Here is a 27,742-nt window from a genome sequence, read left to right on the forward strand (position 1 = left end):
ACTACCCAGCTAGGTGGTGCTGCGCGCTGTGGGGCCACTGTTGTGTATCGTTTTTATCCACGCCGACAACTCATTTTAAGGAATGAGCCCAAAAATGAATCAGATCCGAAGCTCAAGCGGACTACACTATCAGAAACAGTTGAATTGAATGCCCATCATTAAAAAACTTATCAGGAGCACAAAAGGTTTTGTATCATGCTTATATTTGTGTTTTCCCTTCATCCATGTTTATATTGGATGGCAAATAAGCATTATGGTTAGCCTCGCGAAGGTTTCAATGATGGGTGTTATTATTCTGCTGTTTCCTGTGCTGTGGTCTACCAGCTTGGATCCCCATTATTTTTGGGTTCAGCCTTAAAATTAGTTGAGAAAATGAATGGACAGCTTGCATATAAAACATATACATCACAATGTGGCTGGGTGACGTTAGGGTCACCACTAAATCCGCTTCCATTACATATGTGCCATATCTCTACCCTCAACACAAACTTCCAAATTATACTGAATTTGGCCAGCAAAATAGCCGTAACAGAAATGCCAGCCATTCAAATTCAAAAGGCACACTCATATTAATTGGGGCTATCCAATCATCTGGTCCTATATTTCATGCACCCAAAGTGTGACTCCACAACTAGGACAGATAGCATTGTGGCACATACATACCTTGCATGTAACAATTCACCAGATTCTGTCAAAAGTAGCATCCATTCCCTCCCCACTGACGTGGGGTATGATTTCTCATTTTTCCCTTAAAAGTAGCTTTGCCACCGAAATGCTCCCAAACAAGGACAGAATAAAGTTGTCAAAAATAAGAAAATAAAAAATGGCCTTTAATAATAGAATAAAAAACAGATTGATAGACTTTGTACCCCACTTAGATGTGACCCGAAATCAACCACGTGGAAGGGACCCTGATCATGGGGCCCACCTTGATATATGTGTTGTATATCTATACTGTCTATCCGTTTTGCCAGCATCTAAATCTCTGGTGGACCACAAAAAATAGTGGTCATTGAATGCCCACCATTAAAATCTTCTTAGGGTCCATCGTGATGTTTATTTGCTATCTTAAGGTCATAAAGACCTGGATGAAGATTTATTTATTTATTTTAAATATCAGCTTAATCCAAAAGTTTAGTGGCTCAGAAAAAAGTTTTTAATAGCCAATGACCACTGTTTCTTGCAGTGTGGTCCACCTAAGATTTGGATCTTCTTTATTTTTGGATGCATGGTGTAAAATGAGCTGAAAGAAGGGATAGACAGCGTAGATATACAATCATACATGGAGGTAGGATCTACGGTCAGTGTCCCACACCCACACCGCTGAAGTCGCGTCCATAGACTTTGTTGCAATGGGACGTACATCTTTTCCCAGCGTAGATTACGAGTGCCTGAAAGGTAAAGGTTGTGTGAACACAAAATGCACGAAAGAAACAGTGCACGCATCTCCGTCCAAATACGGGGCTGTAATCCATCACTTAGGATTCTGAAAGTCGTGACTAATCCATTTTGAAATGAAATAAAGTAAAATAAAAGCAGAGCGAATCATTGCACGCTGGATCCACTATTTGGTTAGGGTCGTAAACAGTGATAATCCGTGGTAAAAGGGAGTCGGTTTGATTGGAAGTAAACAGTGATAATCCATGGTAAAAGTTGACCCGATTTGGGTGGATCCTAATTGTGGGCCCACAGTGATGTATGTGCCTTACATCCACACCGTCCATCCATTTTGAAAGATTATTTTAGAACATGACTCCAAGATTGAAGCAGATCCAAATCTTAGGTGGACAATACTGCAGAAACAATAGTGATAGAATCCCCACCATTAAAATCTTTATGGGGGCATTGGAATGATTATTTTCCATCCAACCTATTGATTAGGTCACAAAGACGTGGACGAAGACATAATACAAATATCAGCTTAATCCAAAACTTTTGTGGCCCATAAGAAGTTTTTAATGGTCCATTATCACTGCTTCCTGTATTATGGTCCACTTGATATTTAGATGTGCTTCATTTTTTCGGATCATGCCCTGAGTTTTCAAAACGGATGGATAGCAACACAAATACATCACAGTGGACTCACGGTAAGGGATCCCAACCCAAGCCGCGCCCGGTAAAAGAATAAAAATGGCATTTGCCTCTGTTTTGAAAGGGACGGAATTTCACGTTGAGAACATTGCAAATTTCAGCTTTTTTTCCAAGCAAAACTCTATGGGCCCACCATGATGTATGTATTATATCCACATCATTCATTCATTTAAAAAAAAATCATTTTAAGGCATGAGCCCAAAAATGAGGCAGATCCAAGGATCACGTGGACCACATCACAGATAACAGTGAGTTCAATGGTGGATGTAACTGTTCCGATTGTGGGTCCATATTAAGCTTTGAATCTGTCTCATTTTTGGGTTCATTACCTAAAATTATTTGGCAAAATGAATGGATGTCTTGGATGAAACACATAGATCATGGTAGGGGCCACAAAGTTTTGCCACAGCACGGTGTTCAAAGCAAGATTTGTTAATGCTGTGCATTTCCAGAAAATACAAAGGTAAGTAATTATTACTTAACTACACGTAATTATAGCCCCCTCAGAGCAGAGCAAATCATTCATTGCATGTTGGATCCACTGCTTGGTTAGTGACAGATTGGCGTGCGTTCGCTGATGCCAGATATTTTCCAGAAATCAAAATAGAAGTGATTTACAATATCAAGAATAAAAAAAAAAAAAAAAAAAAAGGCGGCGGCCATGATTCTAGCGTCTACATGAAGAAAGGAATGCTCTTATTCCTTTGTGCATGAGAGAAGACAGGGTGTTGCCATCCTCTCCTCTTACATTTCTCTCCAACTTCTATTTTACTCTGATCAAAAGCTGGAAAGATGCTGAATTGCTGCAGTTCGTCACGTAACAGTAACTCCCAATCTTCCAGCCCTGAAACCACTCTTCCGTTGAGCCAAGAAAACCCAAAATCCACACCCAAAGAAGAAATCCTACTCCAAATCCCAGGCTCTACAGCCCACCTCGTCGAAGATGGAGAGCCACTCGAACTGGCCAAAGGAGATTTCACACTCTTCAGACTCACTGAAGAAAATGTCATCCTCGCTACAATTATAAGAATCGGCACTGATGTTCAATGGCCTCTGACCAGAGACGAGCCGGTGGTCAAGCTCGACGGGCTCCACTATATCTTCTCCTTGCCAAGCGAAGATGGAGAAATTTTGAGTTATGCTATCTCTTTCTCCAAACCCAATAGCGGTTTGGCTTCGCTGGATTCGTTTCTTCAGGAAAATTCATGTTTCTCAATATCTTCTACTGCTTTGAACTCCACTGCTACTACTTCCTCTTTGGATTCTCAAGGGCTCTATTGGAAGGATTTTGCTCCCAAGATTGAAGATTACAATGGAGTTTTGGCTAAGGCGATTGCGGGAGGGACAGGTGAGATTGTTAAGGGGATTTTCAAGTGCACCAACGCTTACACAAAGAAGGTTAGAGGTTTCTATTGACCCTCCATTGATTTCTCAGTAGTGTTAGTTTTTCAAATCTGCAAGTGATGGGGCTTATATCTTAAACCGTTCATAGTATCTGTTGAATCCTAGTCTTGGAGATAACCAAAATCTCTGACTCTGGTGCACCTACAATAACTAAATGGAAATTTTCATTACATGTTTTCTCTATGAAAAAAAAAAAAAAACACAGGCGGATTTGAGAATCATCTTCCATGTTTGCAAAGATGTACTGAATTTAGTTAAGGATTAGCTCTTGAAAGCTGAAAATTGATATTATGGCACTACGTCAGTGCACCCTTTGCACCAAAGGATAGTCCCATTCGAAGTCGGCTAGAGGGAATCCAGCGAACATCTCAAATTTTGAGATTTCAAAAGCCCATTCAGATGTTTGCTAAGATATCGGCCCACCATTTACCAGTGGTGGAGATGTGGGCACTCACTTTCGAAACACACTTAGCCGACACAATTTCTGCCTTGATAGTAAACCGAAAGTATGCAAAGCATTTTCTTGAAGGGTGTGTTTGTCAGAAATCGTGAAATTTCCTGGTTTAGACTGATTTATTAATCACGAAATATCATGATATTTAGTGCCACCAAACTCAGGGTAAAGCTAATGAATCTGTCTTTTTATTAGCATTCCATTTGTTCTTTGGAAAACATAAACTAATGGTGTTGGTGGAAAAATAATATTAGGTTCAAAAGGGTGGAGAGATGGTTCGAGCTGGTGCTGTGGAGGGCAGGAACAGGAGCTCTACCACAGAGGGTAGTAAAATCAGCAAAAGCAAAGCTGGGGAAAAGAAAAGCGGAGCTCAGAAAGGCCTGAAACGGTACTAACAAGAACATTAACCTGTTCTTTTACCACCTCTTTATATCCTTTTTTGAAGAATGATCCTCCATTGGAGTGGCTTCAACGAATTTCCAGACAAAGCAACCTTATTATCCAAAAAGCTTGCTACATGTAGGAACAACTACCTAATCACCTAAAATCGGTGATATACAAATCAGAGAGCTACCATTTATCATAAAAGTAAATTATTTAAATGATTCTAAACACTAACCTATTGCAGCTAGGAAACTTTGATGATTAAAACCTTACTACAATGATAACAAGAAAAACAACCAAAATTAGAAATTAAAAAATAGTAGAAAAAGAGTCCTGAACAAAATAGATAACAACTATACCTACAAACACTCAGAAGAGGCCTGTTTTGAGGGCATTCTAAAATGATGTTTCCTGGAGAGGCCAATAGCTGAAGCTAGCTAAGCAAGTTCAGACATCTTGCAGCTCAAAGAGTACTTCAAAATTCAGCATCCCAAATTGAAATCTGGCAGAAAGTCATGCATCCAAGTAGGCAGAGTGCACACATGAGGTTGTGCGCACATCACAGTTAGATTAGTGGCCCAAACTTCATTGGCTCAAGGAAGCATTCACAAATTAACAAATGTCCTTGGAAGATAGTAACTATAACCACTTATACAAGTACCCAGAACAAAATTTTCCTTTTAAATGAGAACTAGTTTTGCTTATATCACATGCCATGTATTGGGGCGTGGATGTGCATTCTGGTGCTTCTTCTTTTTCTCCCCCCTTATTCTTCAGCTGGTGAGGCACTTCAAACCATGTACTACAGAACTGCCCCCATATCTGTAGTGTGAACACATTTCTGTGTTTTCAGGGTGAGGAAACTGTCAAAAATGACACACAAGATTAGCCAAAGCCTGCTTAATGGAGTTCTGTTAGTCACTGGATCAGTGGCGGCACCACTGGTCCAATCAAAAGCTGGCAAGGAATTTCTGGCCATGGTCCCAGGGCAGGTTCTGGTAGCTTCATTGGATGCAATTGGTAAGTAAACATTGCCCCCTGTGCAAGCTTACTGAAAACCCATCTCAGTTTTAATGAAATGCTTTAGTATCAGAATGCAAGTAGCATATCAACATTTGGGAACACGCTATAAAGAGAGCTTAATTTTTCTTGTTCCTGGTCCTGGAACTGCAGATAAGGTCATTGATGCAGTGGAGGCTGCTGAAAAAGAAGCATACACTGCCACCTCCGGCGCAGCAACAAGAATGGTCTCCCAGAGGTAAAGACCAGTGTGCATGCATGCATGTGATTGTGTGCACACATGTGTGGTCCAAACAGCTGCATGTGAGCCGTCATATTATGTGCGCGTGTGTGTGAATATTCATGTATCTATGCATATGTGTGTGTGCACATGTGCACATCAGCAGATGAATGATTGCAAAACCAAGCTCCATCCGGATCATCATGGTTTTAATCCGGCACCATCATGGTTTTAATCCGGCACGATGTGGCCCTATAGAACCCTCATCCCCACAGGGGGCTGTATCAGCCCATATCACATCAGAAATTTGGGTCCCAATACTGCCTCAGATGTTGATATTTAAAACCTTGATAGGAATCTGGGTGATTTTAGTCATTTGACAACTTTTTCTCCAAGATTCACCTGACAATTATCTTTTGCTGAATTGAAGGTTTGGAGAGAGCGCAGGGGAGGTGACGGAAGATGTGTTTGCCACTGCAGGGCATGCCGCGGGCACAGCTTGGAACATTTTCAAGCTCAGAAAGGCCATCAATCCTGCAAAGTCTCTCCCATCGGCGATGGTGAAGAATGCGGCAAAGAAGAAACGTTGAGCCTATCAACTGTACAAATCCCTCACCATCCGTTGGCAGTTGGGGGAGTCCCTTTGCACATTCAAAAATGGGATTTCCAGAAATCCCATTTTTGAATGTGCATGGGGATTCAACCCTGCTGCAATGGATGGTGGGACTGGAGATTTGCCCATACAACTTCTGTACTGTACTTCTTTTTTTTTTTTTTTCTTTTTCCCTCTAGTGAATAAACAATCTTCTCACTTTGTGTAATTATAAACATGCTGCAGAAGAACATCGCAGGCATATTTTAATGTATCGCATTGTAGAAGAAGAAACAAACTTCTAAATATCGTAAGGTGCACTAATTTGTGCAGTATTTACATTATCATGTCTTACAAATTAAGCAACAAAAAGTTTCAAATCATGTAATATATTGAACAGGCTGCCGTCCCAAGGATATCCATCGTGCCCAAGCTGCTTAGCTTACAAATATAGCATCAATGCCATCTTCAGATGATGGCTTCAAGCCTAGCCAGTGGAGATATATATACGGGTGCATCCATGTACACCGTGGCAAGTGACATTTTTCTCTGTATAGGAGAAGATAATCTTATAAGCAGGAGCTTATCTGTAAAACATCGGAGAATAGAGCACACCACTATTTGCAGAGTGAAGCCAATATGCGGCGAGGAGGATCAAATGATCGCCGAGAGTGAAGAACAGCCAAATTGTCAAGCAATAGGATGTCACCCTTCTTCCAAGGAATAGCAACACTTTCCTCTTCTAGGATTTTCAGGCAATCGTACACAGTATCAGCTGGCAATGGCGTCCCATCCCCATAGGTAACTGCCTTAACAGGATCATTGCGGTTATCCTTCCAGCCAGTATAAGCAGCCACCATGCTATTGAACCATATCTTGTGCCCCCTTGTTTTCTCATATTTAATAGCTGGAATTGGGCCCATAACTGTTTTCACCCCATCGTCCACCCATTCCAGTTTCGTACCCAGTCGAGCAGCCCTACATTACATTTGATGATTTGAGAAGTCAACAAACCAAAGACCAATAATACAAAAGATTGTCACTAGAAATTTGCACAATTAAATCCTAGACTTGGTGAGACACAGTTTTATCGTGTTGAAAAATCAGTGCATGAAATAATGGGCAAACCACTGAAGAGACCATCTTGATTAAGTGCTTGAAAAGCTCAAAGCCGACTTAATCCAATCATAGTGTATAAAAGGACTGGAAAGGAAAAAAATCAACTGAGTACTCAAAAACTCTTCACCAAGTGCTTCAAAAACCAGACTCAATTTTAGTCAACTGGACTGTGCCCTCATCAAGTCAAAGTTGGGTTTGTGTCACTAAAGATTATCAACATTCAAATCAAAAGACAGAGCTGATATCCATTTTTTTTTTTTTTTCCTTTTGAAGAAATCAGTATTTTGTGAAATCTTCAGATAAAATAATTCCAAAAGCACTCCATGATTAACATGGAACTAACAATTATTGCAGAAAATATCATATTCCACCTGTTATAACACCATGGATTGCATCCCATGATGCCGAAAATAAAACTGCAAGTTGAAATATAATATCTCCCAGAAAATCATGTAAAAAGGATAAGATCCCAAACCTTTCCTCGGCTGTTCTTTTGTCTTTGGTTAAGAACGTTGACTGCCACCCACGGCCAATAGGAGAAGAAGGGTCGTCTTCCGCCCCTAAAACCCGTGTATAAATCAAACCATGCTCCTCAAGTTTTTCCACAAACTCTGGGAACCTTTCCTTCATCCTTTCATAAATGAGATGGCTGAGAACTATAGGAGTTTCACCCCCTCTTCCAGGCTCCTCTTCGCAAAAGAAGAACAATTTGGCTGGGTATTCAGGAACCTGTAAGAAGTAACCAACAAAGAGTCACATCTAAAGAAAAATTCTTTCTAGTGGGTTTAAGAAATCTGTATGAAGCTCTTTTCATAGGTCCAAAAGAACATAAGAAAAGACGACCTTCATAAACTTCATTTTGCTCATAAATCTAAATCCAGTTCATTCACCTCCAGTAATTGCAAAAAAAAAAAAAAGGGACAAATCAGAGTGAAACAAAAACATCATCGAAAGCAGAAGTTGCCCCTTGACTGAAAAGCTATCACCAGATTTCCCTAACAAAATGAAAACCCAAATACAATAAATTCTACAGTGTCTCACTAAGAATTGAAGAAGTTATCCCCACAGAACTGAAACCTATAACATAACACATCTTCACCGCCTTTAAAAAAAGAAAGAGAAAAAAGAATGACCAGACGAAAAATCATTGTTGTACTCCCAAATATTTGCTTGATGTGCATGGACAACGCAGAGTGAATAAACTACTTATTTATTTATTTATTTATCCATTGCACATTTGTTCGGAAAGTGTGGGACTACTCCCTTGCTGAGTTTCACATGGCCTGGGTCATGCCGGAATCTATGGAGGCTCTTCTCTAGGCATGGCATGGAGGTGGCAGGAAGGCGAGTGAAGTCATTTGGAGGCTGATCATTATGGCAACTCTCTAGGCAATCTAGAAAGAGAGGAATGAGGGGTGTTTTAGAAATGGAAGGTCCACGGTGGAGGGGATAATTAAGATATGTTTGGATCTTGTTAAGGGCAAAGCTCCACATGTAAAGGCAGCTAAGGCTGATTCCTTTTCTTTTGTGGCGTCTTAGTTCTGAGTTATATTATTTTCCTGCCTTTGGGTGAGCGTTCTAATAAATTTTGTTCTCTTTAGAAAAAGGAAAAGAAAAGAAAAAAGTCATTGTAGTAGTTTAAGAAAAGAAGTATTAGACCATGGTGCGAGGTTCACTGCCATGTAATGGAGTGGTATCACCACACCCACGATACAGTTGCTGGTGCAGGACAATTAACCACTTACTCTAAAAGCTCGAACTAATAGAGCATGGCGAATTAATCCCTTTATCTCACACAGGCCGGACAATTAACCACTTACTCTAAAAGCTCGAATTAATAAAGCATGGCGAATTAATCCATTTATCTCACACGGGCCACCTACCCCGAGTGTGCCCCTACATCCCACAAGCCACCTCACTCGGGCCCGGTGTGAAAATGCCCCTGCATTAATCACCCCTGGTGAGGAGTCTCGAACACGAGACCTCCCGCTCTAATACTACTTTGATGCAGAACAATTAACCACTTTCTCTAAAAGCTCAAACTAATAGAACATAGCGAATTAATCCCTTTATCTCATATCCCGGAGAGCATGTCGAATTAATCCCTTTATCTCATAGCCCGGGAGAGTATGGCGAATTAATCCCTTTATCTCATATCACAGGCCCCACATCACATGGGTTAGAACCTCGGCTGAAATCCTCTCGAGGGCCCCACATCACATCGGTGCCGCCCACCCCGAGTGTACCCCTACATCCCACAAGCCACCCCACTTGAACCCGTTGTGAAAATGCCCCTGCATTAGTTGCTTACACATCAATCCAAACTGTCCAAATCAATGGCCCAATTGTGGATGGCGCATGAGCAAAAATTACACTGATTGGATGATCTTAGCTTCCCATTCAGCCATTGAATTAGGACTGCTGAATATCTCATTTTTCTTAAAAGTCCATGTAAACATGTAATAGATGGTTAAGCAATTGAGGTTTGTTTTTGGGCCATGCTCCTGCAATAGGGTCCATGATTTGTACAGTGAGTGCCTGTGCTTATGCCACATGTACCATGGAAGCATAGCTCCTGTTCCCTTAGTTTCATTAAACCCACATCACAGCCCTAAAATGATCAAAACATTCACTCATTTATCTGCAAATTAAATCCAAACCCCACTCTCCAACTGAGAAATTTCAAACAGGAACCAAAAAAAAAAAAGTTTTGCAGTTCAAATCAACAGTACATCCAAGCATAGCCTTAAAAAAAGGAAACAAAAACTCTTGAGTCATGTATTCAAGACCCCGGATGAACGAGATGATTGTTTTATTAGTCAACAGGCCCCACCATCATACAAGAGGCCCACCAGAAGCGTTCATCTCATGAGCCATAGCCCACAGTGCCAGAACTTGACCAAACAAACCACCCTTTTTAAGGATTTCAGCCAGTAGAAAAATGAACCACAGGACTTTTACGGTTCTCACTGTTCCTTTGCAGGCCATGGTGGTAGGACTTGCTGATCCGTCCAATCAGCCTGATTTCTGTGCCATGGACCATCCATAGTGGGATCCACTCAATGAATGGTTCCACATTCCAACCATGAAGCATAGTCCCCATGTACTAGTCATCGTCATCGTCGTCGTCGTCATCATCATCATCATTAGAGCCTTATCCCAATTATTTGGGGTCAGCTACATGAATCTTGTTCCGCCATGCCACTCTATGAAGGGACATACCTTCAATCAAACCATAGGTTATCAAATCTTTTCTTACTATCTCCATCCACATCTTTTTGGGCCTTCCCCTTGCCCCTTTAGAGCCTTCAACTTCTACTAACCATTTCTAACTGGCCAAGTTCTTGGTCTCCATTGCACAGGACTAGACCATCTAAGTCTACTTCCCTTGTCTTGTAACCTATTGGTACTACTCCTACGTTCCCTCTAATGCTTTCATTTCTAATTTATCCTGATCTCGGCACTCGCCCATCCCAACATCATCATGTCAGTTAGTTACACTCATCCTATGAACAAGGTATTCCTTAATGGCCCAACATTTTGTCCCATAAAGCATGGCTGGTCTTATACCTATCCTATAAAATTTCCCTTTCAGTTTGCGAGGCATACCACAATCACATAAAACTCCAAAGGCAGATCTTCATATCTTCCACCCAGCTTGAATTCTAAGGACAATATCCTTCCAAAACTCTCCACTCTCATGAATTATTGACCCAAGGTATCAAAAGTGTCATTTTGGGAAACTTCTTAGTCGGTAATCTTAACTAATTCCTTGTTTTCACTCCTATTGTTACTCAAATTGCACTCCATGTACTCTGTTTTGTCCAATTAATTTTAAATCCTTTGGAGTTTTTTGGATGCCTGTAGGTTTTGAACTTGTGACTTTCACCTGAAAGTGACTTTCCGCTGTAAGTCACTTAGAGGGAAGTGATTTCTCAACCCCAGCCCCATGAAATTTCTTGGCAGTTTTGCCAGTAAGTTACTTACATCTTGTTAGTGATTTAACAGGTGAATTTCCTCCCCCAAACACCTGACTTGCTTGTAAATCTCTTCCCACACACAGAACTTACAGGCATCCAAATGACCCTTTAGGTTCTAAAGCACCCTTTCATAAACCTATGTTTGTGCTCACACCCTCCTTTATCTTGTCAATCAAAACTATGTCATCTGCAAACAACATAAATCATGGGATCTCTTCCTGCAAATCATCATTAATCCCACGTGTTCGTCTTCCATCTTCAATTCTCCGTGACAGAAAAAGGTACGGGAAAAAAGAAAATCACCTGAGCCATTTCGTGGTGGAACGGAATCTTCTGCTCGGGCGGTGACTCGTTAGCGGTGAAAACCCTACCGACGACATTGGTCCGAGGAGCGGCTCCTCCCACGTAGGGCAGCTCCTCGTACCCGAAGGCTTCGACTACCGCATTGAAATCAGAAGCGGTTTGGACGGGAAAATCCCTCAGGAGGATAGCTCCGCTCGAGAGCAGCACATCTTCCAGCCATGGCTTCTCCTTCTTTACGGAGTCTGTGAATCGAGAGAGATTGGTAACGAAAGATGGGTTTGGAGAGAGGACGGTGGGAAACAGACCATATCCGCTCCCTGATTTCTGCTCTGGCAATCGGATCTCTATGAACCCTTGTGCTGCCGTAGTCATTTTTTCACTTTCGTGCCCTAGATTTTTGCAGGTTGCCTGGATTTGCCTGTGGTTTTGAAGCTGGACATGAAGAGGCCTGCCGAGTACATTGAATCGGGACAGGGAACGCCTCTTGTTTGCTGTGGGGCCAACGGTTTGCTTGCCTAGACGGTTGGTCCGATGGATCTCATCATGGACGGAGAACCGCCCGATCTCTGCTAGATATGATCCAGCCATCCAATGCGTGGCCTCCTTTCGAGTTGGAACGGGACAGTCGTATTTCTTTTCTTTTCTTTTTCTTTTTTCTTTTTTGTTTTTTTTAACCCGCGTACTACTAAACCTTCAATCGACGCGCCGTTGCTTGGGCTGCAACTTGGGTGTGAGTCAGATCAAACCGACTCTGATTCAGCGGGCACGTCTCTGAGTAGGTTTATTAGGGCCTGTTTAGAGGCTTGTAAATTGGGTAAGTGGGAAATGACTTATAGGGAAGTCACTTATAGGTAGTGTTTGGGAGAGAAAATTCACCCGTAAGTAACTTACGATGTATGAGTCACTTACAGGCAAATCTATTAAAAAAATTGCAAGAGACTGAGGGTGAGAAATCACTTCCCAATAGGTGACTTTCACTTATAAGTTATTTACAACTTAAAATAACTTACAAGCATCCAAATAGGCTTTTATTGGGCCGAAAGTCAGGTGGGTTGAATAGGGTTGGTGCTCAACCTAGCTCAACCCAAAGTTCCTATACGTCAACTCTAACCCAATCTAACTTTAGGTTGGGAATTCTCAACCCAAGCCCAACTTAAACCGCTCAATTGGGTGAATACATGTTAATATTTTCATTATTACATTAGTTTATTATAATTTAATACACATCTTATTTTTTGTACTTATAATTTTATTAATTATATGTGCAATTATTTATTCTAAGTAACGTTTTTTTTTTTTCAAACAAACAAGTTAAAATAGAGGACAACTACTGCTTTAAAAGTCGTGTTGTGTAACATGCAATTTATTTGGGAGAGAGAAATCTAGTGTCTTGTTATCCTAAGTAATTGAAAATGACATGGACCAATGAGACTTGACGGTATTGGAATTTCATGTGCCTTCAATATAGATGATCAACACTCAATTATATTTTATAAGTAACTTTTATATTGATCAAGTTTGGGTTGAGTCGTGCAACCCGAGACCTCAACCTAAGCCCAACCTAAGTTTTATCGGGTCGGTGTTTGTATAGCCCAAGCCCAAGATCAAACCCAATACATCCTGCCTGAGCCCAATCTAATGTCAGGTTGGTCAAGTTGAACCCACCCGGCTTTCAACCCTAGTTTGTTAAGGTCCACCAGTCGGGTTAAGGTCCAGAAGCACCAACCTGGGTTCACGTTGAGCAAATTCTTGTTGGTTTAGGTCTCATTTGGAATAATCAAATTTGTATTTGAGCTAGGGTGGGTGAGCTTAGGGTGGGGCAAGGGAGAATTTAGTCTGGGCCAGGTTGGGGACATCTGCTTGGAATTCGGGTCAGGTGGGATTGCAGGTTGGTTCCTCTTGAGGTAAAGTCAGGCTTGAGTGGACCCTGAACCCAGCACAACCTGCACAGGTTGCACCCATGTTCAGTTCCATGGTTAAAAGGCTCGGTGTCTTAAACTAGTTCACTGCAGAGTCAAGTCAATTTCGACTAGTTGGGCCAAATCATCTCCACAATTTAGTGGGATCCACCAAGTTATCTTGGTTATATCCACTCTCTCCAATTATTGTGCCTATTCACCTGGGATGAATCTGTCCTGACTCGCCCACACTGCATTGCATCCTACATGACTTGGACGAATCTGTCCAAATCACCTCCCCGAAATCCTGATTCATGGTATTAAACCTGATTGTCCTCTTTTAAGTCCGAGCAGCAACTGACTCAAACAAGTGTTATAACCATGCTCATTACAGCTCCACCAAAACAGATAATTAAACGCTCCATGTGGTTATCCACGCCACGAAGCAGTTGCACAGCTTAATGTTTGGTCTTGAAACTGAACATCACACCATTCTAAAACTTCGGTGGGTCTTGCCACATGAAAATTGTAAAATCGTGCCTAATGCTATTGCTAGGTGTGGGCTCGGAATGTTTCAAAATGGTACAATGTTCAAAAACCCTATCACACCACACCAGTGACTCCCGCTTCATATAACTCAGCTGGATAACCAGGGATCCAACCTGGATCACTCACACTCTCACTATAATGTCTCTGCCAGTTTCACTAATGAGCTGAAGATATTTAAGTCATAGCCCCAAATCAAATTGGTTGAACAGTGGTAACATTTGATGTGTGAACACTAGCCGGTTGAAATAGGATTGCAATGTATTTTTCATTTTAAACTGTCCAATAAATGTCTGCTAATCTGATAGCCAGATAATCAAATAAGCTTAATTTTGAGTTCATCTAAACCGGTACCCATGATTTGGACGATTTAATTTGAGTTAGCTATATGTCACATAAGCAGGTTCTATGTAATTTAAAGTGCCTGCGTATCATCCACCACATTGCAAGAGTATCAAAGATTCTCCTTTCAGAGATCTCACCTTTTAAATACCTGCCTTTCGCGGCATCAGAAACCCTCGCTCCGCGTAAAAACCCTCGCTTTCCGTTGTTCTGAAAATGGCGAACCTCAGCTCTTGGAATCCGCACGTAGAAACCTTCGTCGATTCGTCTCGCCCGTCCAATCAGCAGGTTCATCTCCTCTCTCTCTCTCTCTCTCTCTCTCTCTCTCTCTCTCTCTCTCTCAATTCCACTCTCTTAGGGAAAAATCTCGTCTTCTTTCGACAATCTCGATCGTACCTAGAAGTTAGGCTTCTCAATCCATCTATTTCTGATTCCTTTTCTTATGTTTATCTCTTTTCTCCGTTCTTAATTTGAGCTCCTTTCTGCTAAGGGGTCGTTTGGCAACCTGGAATTTGAGAATTACTTAAGAATCCAATTCCACGGATTGGTATCCCTGAGAATCTCACTGTCATTCGTGTTTGGTAACCTGGAGTTAGAGCTGGGCATCGGTCCGGATTGGGTATAACCCGATTAGACCCGTAATCTCTATGCCCTGATCCAAACTGGGATAAATCCGGGATCGAGTCCTAGTCAGCTGAGTCGGACAGATCCGACAGATGGTAGGACTGAGCTGAACCGATTCCAATTTGGTTAGAGAAATCGAGCCGGATTGGATTTGATAGGATTCCGATAGTTTAAATTTAATTTAACTATTTTATTTAGTGTGGCCTACTTTAACTTTCAATATACTACATTTTTTTACTCAACGCTTAAAATGATAAGTCAAAATAGATGAACGGCTTAGATAAAACATATACAGTGAAGTGAGCCCCACATAATTTTAAAAAAATTGTATCGGTGCTTTCTCACGCGTATTACCATGTTTACCTGCACGCAAGTGCAGTACCGTACTTTTCACATCACCTGCATAATACTTGCTGTATGTAAGCACATCACTTGCTAATAATGGGGTATGTGTTATATCCAAACCGTCCATCTATTTTGCGAGTTAATCTTAAGGCTTGAGACAAAAAATAAGACAAATCTAACTATCGTGGGGACCACATAAATTATTTAATGGTAAAAATTATTCTTTGTTGCTATTTGTGGTGTGGTCCAGATGATATTTGGATATTATTTATTTTTTGGATAATGCTCTATAATGATGTCTAAAAATATATAAACGGTATAGGTATAATAAATACATCATGGTGGGCAATGCAACTTTGATATCCTTTGAACCGTTCGTACAACTCGAAGCTCGAGGAGCGTCAGTGCTCGTCTTCTCACGACACGTACCTATATATAGCTGGAGACGAGAGGGGATGTCAGATCATGTAAGCGTACGGAGAGGGGAACGGACTGGCTACTCTCCCTGACATAAGTCGGTGCTAGGTGGACCCCACCATGATGTATGTGTTTCATCCATGCCGTCCATATATTTTTACAGATCATTTTACAATATAAGTTTAAAAATGAGGTATATCCAATTCTCAAGTGGACCACATTTCAGGAAACAGTGTTGAATGAGAGCTGACCATTAAAAACATGTTGAGGGCCATAAAAGTTTTAGATCAAGGTGTTCTTTGTTGTTTCTCTTCATTAGGGACTGTATGACCTAATCAACGGATTGGATGTCAAATAAACAGCATAGTAGGCCTAAGATATCAAATAAACAGTATAGTAGGCCTTAAGAGGATTTTAATGCTGGATATCCAACCCCTATTGTTTTCATGTGGTGCGGTCCACTTAAGATCTATATTACTCTCATTTTTGGTACCAAGTCATAACTTGAACTTTAAAAATGAATGAATGGAATGAATGAAACACATACATCCGAACCGGGTTGGGTCGGATCGAATCGGTTCGGATTCCGGGGTTGGGTCTGTCCGGGTAAGCATGAATTTGAATTCGACCCGAAAAGATTTCGGATCTAACCTAACCAACCCGATTTGCACCGATCCAGACCGTCGGATCAGGTCGGATCCACCGGATCGGGTTAGGATTGCCCAGCTCTACTTGGAGTTGCATTCTATGTAATCCTGAAATGTGTTTGGATGCTGGAATATAATTATCAAGCATTGTACTGCGTATATTCACAGGAGAATGATTTCGAAGAGGTAAATCATATCAAATATGCCAACATGACGTGTGTGCAATATGTGGACAATCATTGGACTGAGCCCATTGTCAGATAGCCTTGGCCCGAAAATAAGGCAATTTCAAGCATCAGGTGGTCTAGAAAAGTGGGCCCACTAATTTGATAATTTGAGCTAAAACCCTAGATGTGTGCACTGTGGGCTTGTGGCCCACTTGAGCACTAAACTTTCTGATTTTTATGCAGATGATAAACATTATTTCCAACCAGATGGATTGCACGGATCTTACATGCTCCATATTAACATATGTGCCTATGTGGGGATGGGTTCCCTCCATTTTTCCAAGCAATATCCTAACTGTTCACTTCTACGAGGTCTACAACTCTGTGTTGAATGATATAGATTGTTGGACTTGAATAATATGGATTGTTGGATATGTTTTCTCCAACATCCATTTTCTCATACATGTGCTCACCATCAAATGATTGGATTTGCCTTATTTTGGGATAGGGTCATTCACCCAATGGTTGGTCTAGATCCTACATGCAGGTGACATGGCAGCACATGAGTGCTGAATTGCCGCTAGGGGTGCAACTTATGTCAGGCTCAACCTGAACCCGATTGCCCAACCCAAAATTTGGGTCTGGTCGCTTGGGGTTGGGTTTGAGGTTGTGTTGGGCTCGGTTGGAATACTTCAACCTGAGTTCAGGTTAGGTTGAGCTTCGATTGAGGACCCGGGCAACTTGACCCAACCCAAACCCTACTCTAGATTACGTTGTCATCGTCATCATCATCTAAGCCTTATCCCAACTAATTGGGGTCAAATGCATGATTCCTGTTCCGCCATTCCCTCTCAGACTCTAGATTACGTGAATAGTATAAATTATTATGTTTAATGTATGTATATAAGATACTATACTAATACAGGAGTCTTGCCCTAGTTGCAACTTGACCTAATCTGACCAACCTGGTTCAATATAACCTAACTTGAGAATGGTTAGGGCTGAAGATATGGTACACTAGATTGGGCTTGAATTGGGTCTGCCACGGGTTGACACAACTTGATTATGAGTTGGGCTCAGGTTGAGCGTCAACCCGATCCATGCAAGTTGTGGCCCTAATTGCCACTAGCTCACCACAATCTGTCCTGGCATCCACGGTCCTAGGCTCCTACTTCCCAAAAAAATTATACTTAGGCCAGTAGTTTGTAGTTGTATTATACAATGCTCAAGTTTTCATTTCCTACAAGTGGGGCCATGGTTCGACAATGAAACCATTGATCACACCGCGGACACCGGAGCGACCTTGATTGAAGCATGTTAGTGTCCGAAAAGGTAGTTAGTAAAGAAAGTTGGGAGTGCAAATACCCACCAACTTGCATCCGTCAAACCCAAACCCAACTCCATCGACAAGAAAATGCAAAACCTGAACCCAACTTCTTCCAAACCCACCATTAATTCGAGCAAGCAATTGTCTGATTCGTCACCGAGAAGAAGATCAGGTAAGGCTCCAATCGTAGAGATCTGGCAAGGAGCTGTCTGATCGGTATCTCTCCCTTTTCATAGGTAGTTTCAAAATATGACCATTGGGGAGTATTTTAATCCCCAAGATTTGCAAGCCAGCTTTTCACTGGGAATCATTAATGAGCTAAAATTCATGAATTGAATTCCGGCCAAATGTAAGAATTGGCCTTGGATTGGGATCCAATTCGAAATGGGTCAACTTCTAGGTTGCCAAACGATCCCCCCCCCCCCCCCCCGGGAATTTCCTCTCAATTTTTTTTTCTTCTGTATGATTTATTATGTTACAGGATGCAAGCCTCGATGTGATTACTGCACTAGTGAAGAATGACACCTTAATGATTGAAGAATTGGTGAGTTTTCGTCATATTTTTCTTTTTTGCATGTGATGAATTTCATCTCCTTGTACTAATTTTTATTTATTTAATTCTCATCTCTTTTTTCCCCTAGGTTAGAGAAATGGAAATGTATTTGACGACTTCAGATAATGTCCTCCGTGCAAGAGGTATTCTTTTTCCATCATCTTTGATGGGCTTAACATTATATATTTTTGAGGGTCTCTTTGTTTTATACTGAGATGTTTTACCTGTCAAAAACACATCCAAATGTGTTGTTGGAGAGCTGCCACCCATCTTTCTTTTCCCCATGTTATTGTAGGAAGAAATGTTTGCCTTAGGGCCAAGGGGGGATGAGGCCAAAGTGGTGATGATGTGGCAGTTTTCGACAGCCTGTCAGAATATAGTTTTACTGGGATAATTCTTCTGAGATTTGAACAAAAATCTGCCCTTAAATAGCTCATGTAATTTATTTAGACATCTAAGAATGGTAGCAATGGTCTTTATCTTGTAGGTAAAGATGGAAGCTTATAAACTAATATTGATCACGTCTTGCTCTTTTAGGCCCTGTTTAGATGCACTATGGAATCAAATTGCAAAAACCACAATAAAGTGAAAATGACAACATTGCAATTACCATCCTTTGTATTCATATTGAGGGATTAGGCTCCAAAACGCATATATCTTACTTTTTAGTCAAACTTGAAAGGGATGTTTCCACAATGTGAAGGCTGCTTGTCATAAACAATAGGGAAGGTATTACAATTGGGTCATTTCCAATATAGTGAGCTAATTATTGAAATGCAATTCAATAGGGCATCCAAACGTTGCCTTGGTTGCCATGAGTTTGAATGTCTTCACAAATTACTATATCTTCTTTTTGCATGATAAGGAACATTACTCTTTGAAATACATAGTTACAATCAGTGCTCGAATTATCAGTATTGCTACAAGTTTCACTGACTGGGGATAAGGAAACAATATTGATATCGTCGATAATGTTGTCGATAACCGGAAATGAGGAGAAACAACGGGGAACATGGGGAAGACAGTGAAATTTTTCAGTGAAACTTCAAGAGATATTAAAATACACATATTTGCATATTTTGGAATAAAAAAATTGCAAAAAGAGTATATACATAATAAGTTTCCATCTGATGGGAGCCTAAAAGCATGTGTTGTCGCAAGAAACCAATCCAACCATCCATCTGACTATCCAACCTTCCATCTAAACATTCTTCGATATTTCGGAATATCGACAACACACGATATTTCGCTTAGAAATTGTCGACAATTGGAGAGGAAACAAAAGACTATCGTTTCGATATTGCGCATGTTGTGGTAACAACAATATTGCAATTTGATCGATATTATTGTTTGTAAGTTGCACACCGCATACAACCATGCGCCAAAAAAAATATTGAAATGGGAAATAAACAAATTTTTAGTGATATTGATGCATTGGTGATATTATTGAAATATCGTCGATAATATGGTGATACAAGTGACACTTGGAATTTGTACAGTCGAAAATATTGGTGATGTTGATACATTAGCGATACAAGCGACACCCATAATTTACATGGGCAAAAATATTGGTGATACATTAGCAATATTGATACATTGGTGATACTTAGGGGTCGTTGGATGCCTGTAAAATCCTTAAGTTGTAAACGGATTACAGGGGCTGTTTGGATAGCTGCACTTGCCTATAAAGGGTTTACAAGGCCTGTAAACACATTACAAGTTTTATTTGTAATATGAAACTTGACAAAAAAACCATGTTTTAGATTATAGGTAAAGCCTTTACAACTAAAAATACATGATATAACACAATAGTTGATATACACTGTGATATGTGGACCCCACCGTAATGTGTATGGTACATCCAATTTGTCCATCATGTGCTTCCCTTGATGCTTTCTTATGACAAAAAAAAAAAAATCCATGAATAATCATCTCCACCATAAAAAACTTTCGGACTGCATTTGGGGCCCACTGTGATGAGTAGAGTGTTGCAGAAAAACGCCCGAACGAGATCAATGTAGGTGAGGCCAAAACACAAAAGAAAAGGGCTAACCAAAAACAAGAGACAAAAGGCACAGAAAGTTTTGTGGTTTGGCAATATGTCTACTCCACAGGGTAGCAACACAAAGTTTTCTTCTTCACTAGAAACAAGAGAAATAGAAATACAAAACTTACCTCTCTCCCACCCATACAAGGAATCTGACACCAAGGAATATCCCAAAAGGTGAATTAATGGAATAAAATATCTCTACGTATGGCCCTCCTTATTCGGATCACCACATGAGAGAGCACATGGAGAAACTTTAGAGGAATTAGGCTTCACCTTACGTGGCCGTATGGATAGCTGTACGGACGAAAGGATGAAGAGGTCCCCTGTGGTAGAATTCCACTGCCACAACATGGAGGACATCCAATCCGTCCATTGCTTGGATGGTTCCCCCCCAAAATAAATAAATAAATAATAATAATAATAATAATAATTCTTTTGAAGTGATTTGCAAATTTTGGCTGAATTTACCGCTCCGAGCTCTATGTGGTGCGAATACCTACTTTATGCATTTTAACACTTTACAAGTTAGACAAAAACATAATCTGTTTGCCTGTAAACGGATTACCACTTAAAAAGCCAAACAGAATAGCATGTAAATAGTTTACACCTGAAACTCTTTTCAAGCGTAAAGTGTTTACAACTTAAAAGTTTACGGGCATCCAAATGACCCCTTAGCGATACATCGCTGGTACCTGGAATTTCTGAGACTACCAGCGTTATCAGTATCATCAAGCTAGAGATACAAATAATATCAGGGCTACTCTAAACAATGGTTACAATTGAGTTGGGTCTTGCTGTCTGCCACAAGGGTTATATGTATCTTCGTTTCTGTTAAAAGTGCTATCTTCATCTATCAGATTTTTGTTGTTGTCGTCCAATTCATGCATTTGTTGTCATTTTTCGAGGTTCTAAAACTTGCTTAAACTTTGCTGGCTCGTTTGGGTTGACTCGGTTGCACTGGAGAATGAACAGAGTTGTCCTTCTGGGACCAGTAACTGTGCATCTATTTGGTTTCATCTGAGAACTCAACAAATGGCAACCATATATGCTTCGTCAGTTACACCCTGCAGCTGAGTTTTGAAGCACTGTGTTGGAAAGACCCATGTTTGTTGCTTTCTGCATCGTTGCCTTCCTTGCTAACTTCTTCCTTCTCCCCTCTAACTGGACGTGAATTGCCTGCAACCGGGGGCTGCAGGAGCCTGATGTGGCCCATTAAAAAAGCACATGCACATCTGTCAAATGTGGCCCCACAATGAAAAGGGCCTAAACATCATTTCACAAAGGGAAATCTTTTCTTTTCACTGCGGGGCCATTATCTGACTGCTACACATGACGCCTTTTCACTAGGACACGCCAGCAGTTGGAGGCAAACCATGTCCCCTGTAACTTGCACAACGTTATTTTTGCATTTACTTTCACTGGCATTAGAAGAAAAAGGTTAGATGAATTTAGAAGAAAGGAAACCTGATATAAACAGCAGTAGAAGTTACTACTTAACTCTCTCTTCTTGAATTTAGCTCTGTAATCTGCTCAGTGTACTGATTTCAAATGTTGTCAATGTAATGGGTTAGAGTTGGTCTGCAAAACGGGATAGGATTCTGAACCAGTCTGGTCAGCCGTATTCAAAATTTTAATCTTTTCTTGGTCCAGGCCCAGTTCATTGACAGTCCTAGGTTTCAGAGGGAACATTTTTATCCTCAAGCCCCAAAATGGTTGGTGGGGAGAATCAGGCCTTATTTTCATATATTTGCTCATCATCTGAATCAACTTGGTCCACTATGATTTGGCTCATGCCTTCTTCTTCATGCTTCTCCTGCAATTCCATATCATATATGACATAAACCTGACTGTGAGAATCCTTTTTATTTTAAGGGATTTCTCCTATCCACTTGTATATCACATTATAATGTGATACTTCTAGGTGAACTCTTGGAGACCAAGATCAACCCCTAACCAGAAGTATGCTTCCAGATGAAGTACTGCATGTAGGGCTTAAAACTTGAACTCCAGGCTTTATTAGCTCTGGTCTTTTACCTCTAAACCAATTCTACCAATTTACCTCAAGTACACACAAAATTTAAACAAACAATAGCTTAAATGAACTTGGAACTGGGATTTGCTTATGGTAGCACTTATAAAAATCCGTGAACTGCAAATTAAATTTGCTGGATGCAAGTTTCCTTTAGCAACTTAGTTAAGAGATCAGAGAACCGTAAGACTAAGGTTCAGATTGATGTTTGATGGTGCTGTTTTGGCCTTTGTTTTCCACTTTGAATTGATAGATGAGATCATATGCAAAGCAGGTAGTTTTTCATTCACCATCCTTTAGCCTCTTTTTTCCTTCCTTTCTTTCTTTCTTTGATATATATATATATATATATATATATATATATATATATATATCGGTTCCTTTTTCTTCCCTTAGTGCAATATGTGCCTTGCAATTCTGTTTCTATGTTGTGTCACTATCTGCCATTTTGCTACAATTTCAGGTATCCTTCTTTTAGCAGAACTTCTGACACGTCTTATATCAAAGCCACTTGACAATGCTACTATACATAGCTTGATAGGTTTTTTCACATCAAGACTGGTGAGTTCCAATGTTAGTTTGGGGTTGCTGTTTTTTAGTAAATATTAATAGTTACATCATTTCATTATTTATTGCTTGATTGTATTTATGTTTTATGTCCTCTCCATTTGTATCTTCTACTACATTTTGATGCTGATCTGGTTGCTCATTTATATTATGTCTTTATCTTTTGTTTTCTTCATAAGTTATGTGATGTTCTTATTTGCATCAGGCAGATTGGCAAGCTTTACGTGGAGCACTTATTGGTTGTTTGGCACTTGTGAGGAGGAAGAGTAATGTTGGCATGGTCTTAGGCAGTGACGCAAGGATGCTTGCCAAGTCTTATTTACAGAATCTACAAGTGCAGTCTTTAGCTCAGCATGACCGTAAGGTGGGTTTCTCAAACACATCTTTTGAGCATTAATTCATTTAGTACATAGTGATGCACTACTTGTATTGCTAGACATTTTTTTTTTCCTGTTCAACTTGTAGCTTCCTGACATTTGCCTTTTGTAATCTTCTTGCAGCTATGTTTTGAACTTCTTGCTTGCCTTTTAGATCACTACCCTGATGCTATGGTAACTCTGGTAGTATTTTCAATCTTGATCTCCTCCTATTTGAGCCTTCAACCGAGTGATTGTACATTACTTTTTTTACTATTGTACATAATGTATAGATTCTAAAATAGATTTAAACTATGCATCGGTATATTTCCTTATTTTCCTCTTCAGTGAAAATGTGTTTGTATTTTTCTTTCATTTTGTTCCTCCTAAAAGATATTCCAGTACTCAATGATTCTTGCATTTTTTTGTTCATCCTTTTTCTGGAAAAAAAATTGTTGCACAATTGTAGTTTCTGATGTTTATCGAATCATTACTTCCGTTATAGGGTGATGACCTTGTTTATGGGACATGTGAAGCAATTGATGAAGAAAAGGATCCTCGATGCTTAACGCTTACTTTTCATCTTGTGGAAGTTCTTGCGCGACTATTCCCAGATCCATCTGGTCCAATAGCAAGTTATGCGGGTGATCTTTTCGACATTTTGGGCCGCTATTTTCCTATCTATTTCACACATGTAAGCTGAACTAAGAGGAGCACACATTCTCATTATGCGCATCCTCTATGCCGTTCTTTAATTTTTGCATTTTCAGAGGAGCATTTAGTTTTATCCTTTAAAAATATCTTTTATTCATTAGGACTGCTGCTTGTTGGGTAGTATACCTCAATTCTTATATTGAGCTCATTTAGTATTTCTATGATTCTATGAATTTGATACCTGCTATCTTTGCATTTTTCATCTCAAATTTCATATGCTACTCTCTAATAGTCTCTAGTTGTATGATGCAACCTGCTGGTGGAAGTCTATTGTTCCTTTCAGATTAGTACAACCGGTGCATATCATGGATGCTGAACATCATTTTTCTTGTCGATGACTAGGCTGATGGTTTTTCTTTAATACTATAACTTTCCGAGAACAATGATGAATGCTTATTTTTTTTCCTGTGACAACCAAATCTACGAACTTCTATAATTATATTAGACACCTCAGGACTTCAATAATTATTGAGCTTAAAGATGGGGAGCAACTCCATTGATTATATTCTCAAAAGTTTTCCCTTCCAACATCAAACCACCTTAAGTATCTCTGCTACCTTACCGTTTGTGGATGTGAATGTTACTGTTTTGGATGTAATCAACTAGGTGCTCCTTGTTACAGGAACTTAGTCCTTAAAATCATTGCTTGAAGTATTGTTATTGCATCATGAATCGCACCCTTGGGATATGGAAATATCATGGGAACATCGGCAGATATCACATGTATTACAGAATGTATCACAATAAGAGGGAAATGTTGGGGATACTTTTAATGTAAATTTTTCAGTGAAACTTTAAGAGATGTTAAAAAATACATGATTTCACATTTAGAACTCAAATCATTAGAAGAAAAAAAAACTATGTAAACTATGTATAATAAGTTTCTTTGTTTAGGGGACAGAACTATGCATGGTCAGAAACAACAAGTGATGCAATTTTATCCCTAATGAGTTCTGATCATTCAAGTATCATATGATACAACTAATAAAACATAAACAATACAACAAAATGCTAAAAAAGGATATATATATATATATATAAAACTTGTCTTTAATTTGCACGGAGTTACAAGATGGCTCTTGTTGCTGTACCAGGGGTGGCTACAATACTGCTGCTCCACGTAAGCTACAGTACTATGCCTAACTTATGAAGTTATGATATCAGGCCATGTACTCTTTAACATATTGTTGTTACACATCCTCAGCAATGTGCACCAGTATGTCCATCAACGTATACTGAGCAATCATTGGAACTGTCACTCACCATTGCTCCTAGTGGCACTGGCTGTGGCTGACACCTCCATACCCATATCCATATCCTGGATACACGTCCATAATGATACCCTTGTTCATATCCATAGGCATACTAATGACCATAGCTATAGCCAGATGGCTGCGAATGGATGTCCTAGTCATTAGTAATCCCATAGATGGAGCTATATCCACAATTCAACATTGAACTGGAGCTTCCTTGCCCATCACTAGCGTCCGTGGTCCCAATGCTCCATGCAATAACTTCCTCATTGTATGCTAGCTTTTTCTTGCGATGTGAGAAACACTAACTAAGCTCTCCTGCTCACAGACGTGTGTTGCTGGCTGAGCACTATGGTTTGGGTAGTGACTTCTTTCTTAGGGTAGGGCGACGAAAGGCTACTTCAATGACGGAAAGAGCCGGAAACTTGAGAGGGTCGCCTTTGGAAGCAAAAGCCCCTATCATACAGGCGACCAAGTCCCCAACCAGCTCCATACAGGATAGAACTTACTCGTATGTGCACTCGGGCTTCCCTATTCGGGAATGCCTCCGTGCGCATTAGGAACATGTTACATAGGTTATGTGCTTTTTGGCAATAAATTTTTTTTTTTTCAAAATTTTTGGAGGTCAGCCCGTACTCAATTCCTCATCGAATTCGGAATTGCAGGCTGGGGGATTTTGGGCATGTCTGCCTGTACGCAATTCCTCGTTGAATTCAGAATTGTAGGCGTGGCTTGAGCCCATAGCTCAAACATGAACAGTTGGTTGGCGAGCTAGCTGCATTTCTTGTGAGTCGATCTGCCCAAGGGCAGACAGTGGAGGTTAGATTGAGTTCTCGTTGTCAGTGGATGAATTTTCTCTATCTCCGTCTTCTTTCTCCCCAGGGGGTGAGGAGACAGCTGGTGCAGTGACACTACCTTGAAGAAATTCCTTAGTGAGAAAATCCGGGAGAGAGTTCGAATCACCCTTGATGGGTTCAACTTCACATTTGAACATGGAGAACATTGCCTACAACGTGCAAAGATCTGAGTGGCAGCTAGGGCCTTAACATCCTTGGCAAGGACTCCTTTAACTGACTTGCAATCTGTTCGAAGAGTGAACTCCTGGTTGAGTACATGAGCTTGGTTCCTGGGTGGCATGGTCACCTCTCCACAATCAAATAGCAATCAATATGGTTCTTTAAGTTTTTATATTTTAAAATCATTTCAATTAATTATATATTTTATAAACTGAAAGGGTAATTTTATAGGATAGCTATAAAACCAGCCATGCTTTATGGGACAAAATGTTGGCAGTTAATGAACGTGTTCTTAGGATGAATGTAGCCAAAATGAGGATATTGAGAGGGATGAGTGGCAAGACTGGGAAGGATAGATTAGAAATGAATGCATTTGAGGGAACTTAGGAGTAGTACCAATAGGTAATAAGACAAGGGAAAGTAGACTTAGATGGTTTTGTCACGTGCAACGGAGACCAAGAACTGCATGGGTTAGGAGTAAGTTGGTACAAGTCGAAGGCTCTAAATGGGCAAGGGGAATGCCCAAAAGGATGTGGATGAAGGTAGTAAGAAAAGACTTGATGACCTATGGTCTAACTGAAGGTTTGGCCCTTGATAGACTAGAATAGCAGAGCAGGATTCATGTAGCCGACCCCAATTAATTGGGATAAGGCTTAGATGATGATAATATATTTTATAATAATCAATATTTTTAATAACATAAACATATAATGATCTCTCTATTACATATTTATTATATATAATCAATTTCCACTCTGACATTGCAAGTTGCAACTTCAAAGGGTGAAAGTGGAATTTCCCAATTTCTTCTGTTTTACACTTTCAAAATTGAAATTTCTTGTTTGAAATCCATTTCTATGCATAAAACTCATGCAGAAATATGGATTTTTCTTGTATCCTTTCTAATTTGTTGCTCACCTTTGAGTTTTCAGCTTGAATCCGCTCATATCGGATTTCTCCTCCAAATTGATGTTTTGGTGTGAAACAACTATCGTGGAATTGTTAAAGCACATTGAAACACTATCCCCAAAAAATTGGGCAATTTTTTTTTTCCTGTTTCATTTATAACGCATATCTCATGCTGATATACTCCCGATAATTGGATATTGTGAGATATTAGCATGTATCAATGATAATATCATCGACAGTGTATTTTTGTGATACACCCCTTGTTTTCTACGCTGACTCACTGATAGCATTGGCTGATACCATTGATACATCGAACTCTGCTTAAAATCATTGTTCATGCACTTGGATATTTACCTATGTAAGTATTAGTGGTAATTCTAAATATCCTGCACAATTAAAATTGCATTGTTGGAAG

General features: G+C 40.1%; 3 protein-coding genes across 14 annotated transcripts in view; 2 read left to right on the top strand and 1 right to left on the bottom strand.

The window, feature by feature from the left end:
- Positions 1-2,616: 2,616 nt before the first annotated feature.
- LOC131222928 (senescence/dehydration-associated protein At4g35985, chloroplastic-like) lies at positions 2,617-6,509 on the top strand. 2 transcript variants are annotated; one of them, XR_009160228.1, is made up of 5 exons: positions 2,617-3,489; positions 4,204-4,337; positions 5,187-5,353; positions 5,507-5,656; positions 6,004-6,127. XR_009160228.1 is itself a non-coding variant. In XM_058218169.1 (5 exons), exons 1-5 carry the CDS (start codon positions 2,884-2,886, stop codon positions 6,161-6,163), a joined length of 1,152 nt encoding a protein of 383 aa, XP_058074152.1. In that variant the 5' UTR covers positions 2,619-2,883; the 3' UTR covers positions 6,164-6,509. The 2 variants fall into 2 exon arrangements, 1 of the variants encoding a protein (XP_058074152.1); XM_058218169.1 differs by having other exon boundaries at positions 2,619-3,489; positions 5,507-5,591; positions 6,004-6,509.
- Positions 6,465-12,221, bottom strand: LOC131222926 (clavaminate synthase-like protein At3g21360). Its single transcript, XM_058218168.1, has 3 exons — positions 11,568-12,221; positions 7,760-8,013; positions 6,465-7,143 (listed from the first exon to the last, which is right to left on the bottom strand). Exons 1-3 carry the CDS (start codon positions 12,153-12,155, stop codon positions 6,783-6,785), a joined length of 1,203 nt encoding a protein of 400 aa, XP_058074151.1. The 5' UTR covers positions 12,156-12,221; the 3' UTR covers positions 6,465-6,782.
- A 2,193-nt stretch (positions 12,222-14,414) lies between these two features.
- Positions 14,415-27,742, top strand: part of LOC131222929 (MMS19 nucleotide excision repair protein homolog) — a 29,188-nt gene continuing 15,860 nt past the window's right edge. For 3 of the 11 annotated variants that reach the window (XM_058218175.1, XM_058218176.1, XM_058218174.1), the window contains exons 1-7: positions 14,422-14,641; positions 18,362-18,424; positions 18,522-18,576; positions 22,976-23,073; positions 23,285-23,443; positions 23,580-23,639; positions 23,941-24,129. In XM_058218175.1, the coding sequence (XP_058074158.1) occupies positions 14,570-14,641; positions 18,362-18,424; positions 18,522-18,576; positions 22,976-23,073; positions 23,285-23,443; positions 23,580-23,639; positions 23,941-24,129 (696 nt within the window). In that variant the 5' untranslated portion in view covers positions 14,422-14,569. Of the gene's footprint in view, positions 14,642-18,361; positions 18,425-18,521; positions 18,577-22,975; positions 23,074-23,284; positions 23,444-23,579; positions 23,640-23,940; positions 24,130-27,742 lie in introns of those variants that run through there. The other 8 variants (XM_058218170.1, XM_058218173.1, XM_058218178.1 and 5 more) reach the window with 7 other exon arrangements.

Source organism: Magnolia sinica, chromosome 13 (genome assembly GCF_029962835.1).
Source record: "Magnolia sinica isolate HGM2019 chromosome 13, MsV1, whole genome shotgun sequence".
NCBI classification, from domain to species: Eukaryota; Viridiplantae; Streptophyta; class Magnoliopsida; order Magnoliales; family Magnoliaceae; genus Magnolia; species Magnolia sinica.

What these genes read in the sequence shown, in the direction of transcription:
- LOC131222928 (XM_058218169.1), top strand. Translation starts at nt 2,884, where the DNA reads ATGCTGAATTGCTGCAGTTCGTCACGTAACAGTAACTCCCAATCTTCC. An exon ending in AGCTTCATTGGATGCAATTG is followed by an intron (nt 5,354 to 5,506) that starts GTAAGTAAACAT and finishes CTGGAACTGCAG; the next exon opens with ATAAGGTCATTGATGCAGTG. An exon ending in ACAAGAATGGTCTCCCAGAG is followed by an intron (nt 5,592 to 6,003) that starts GTAAAGACCAGT and finishes GCTGAATTGAAG; the next exon opens with GTTTGGAGAGAGCGCAGGGG.
- LOC131222926 (XM_058218168.1), bottom strand. Translation starts at nt 12,155, where the DNA reads ATGGCTGGATCATATCTAGCAGAGATCGGGCGGTTCTCCGTCCATGAT. An exon ending in TCCACCACGAAATGGCTCAG is followed by an intron (nt 8,014 to 11,567) that starts GTGATTTTCTTT and finishes TACTTCTTACAG; the next exon opens with GTTCCTGAATACCCAGCCAA. An exon ending in AAAAGAACAGCCGAGGAAAG is followed by an intron (nt 7,144 to 7,759) that starts GTTTGGGATCTT and finishes AATGTAATGTAG; the next exon opens with GGCTGCTCGACTGGGTACGA.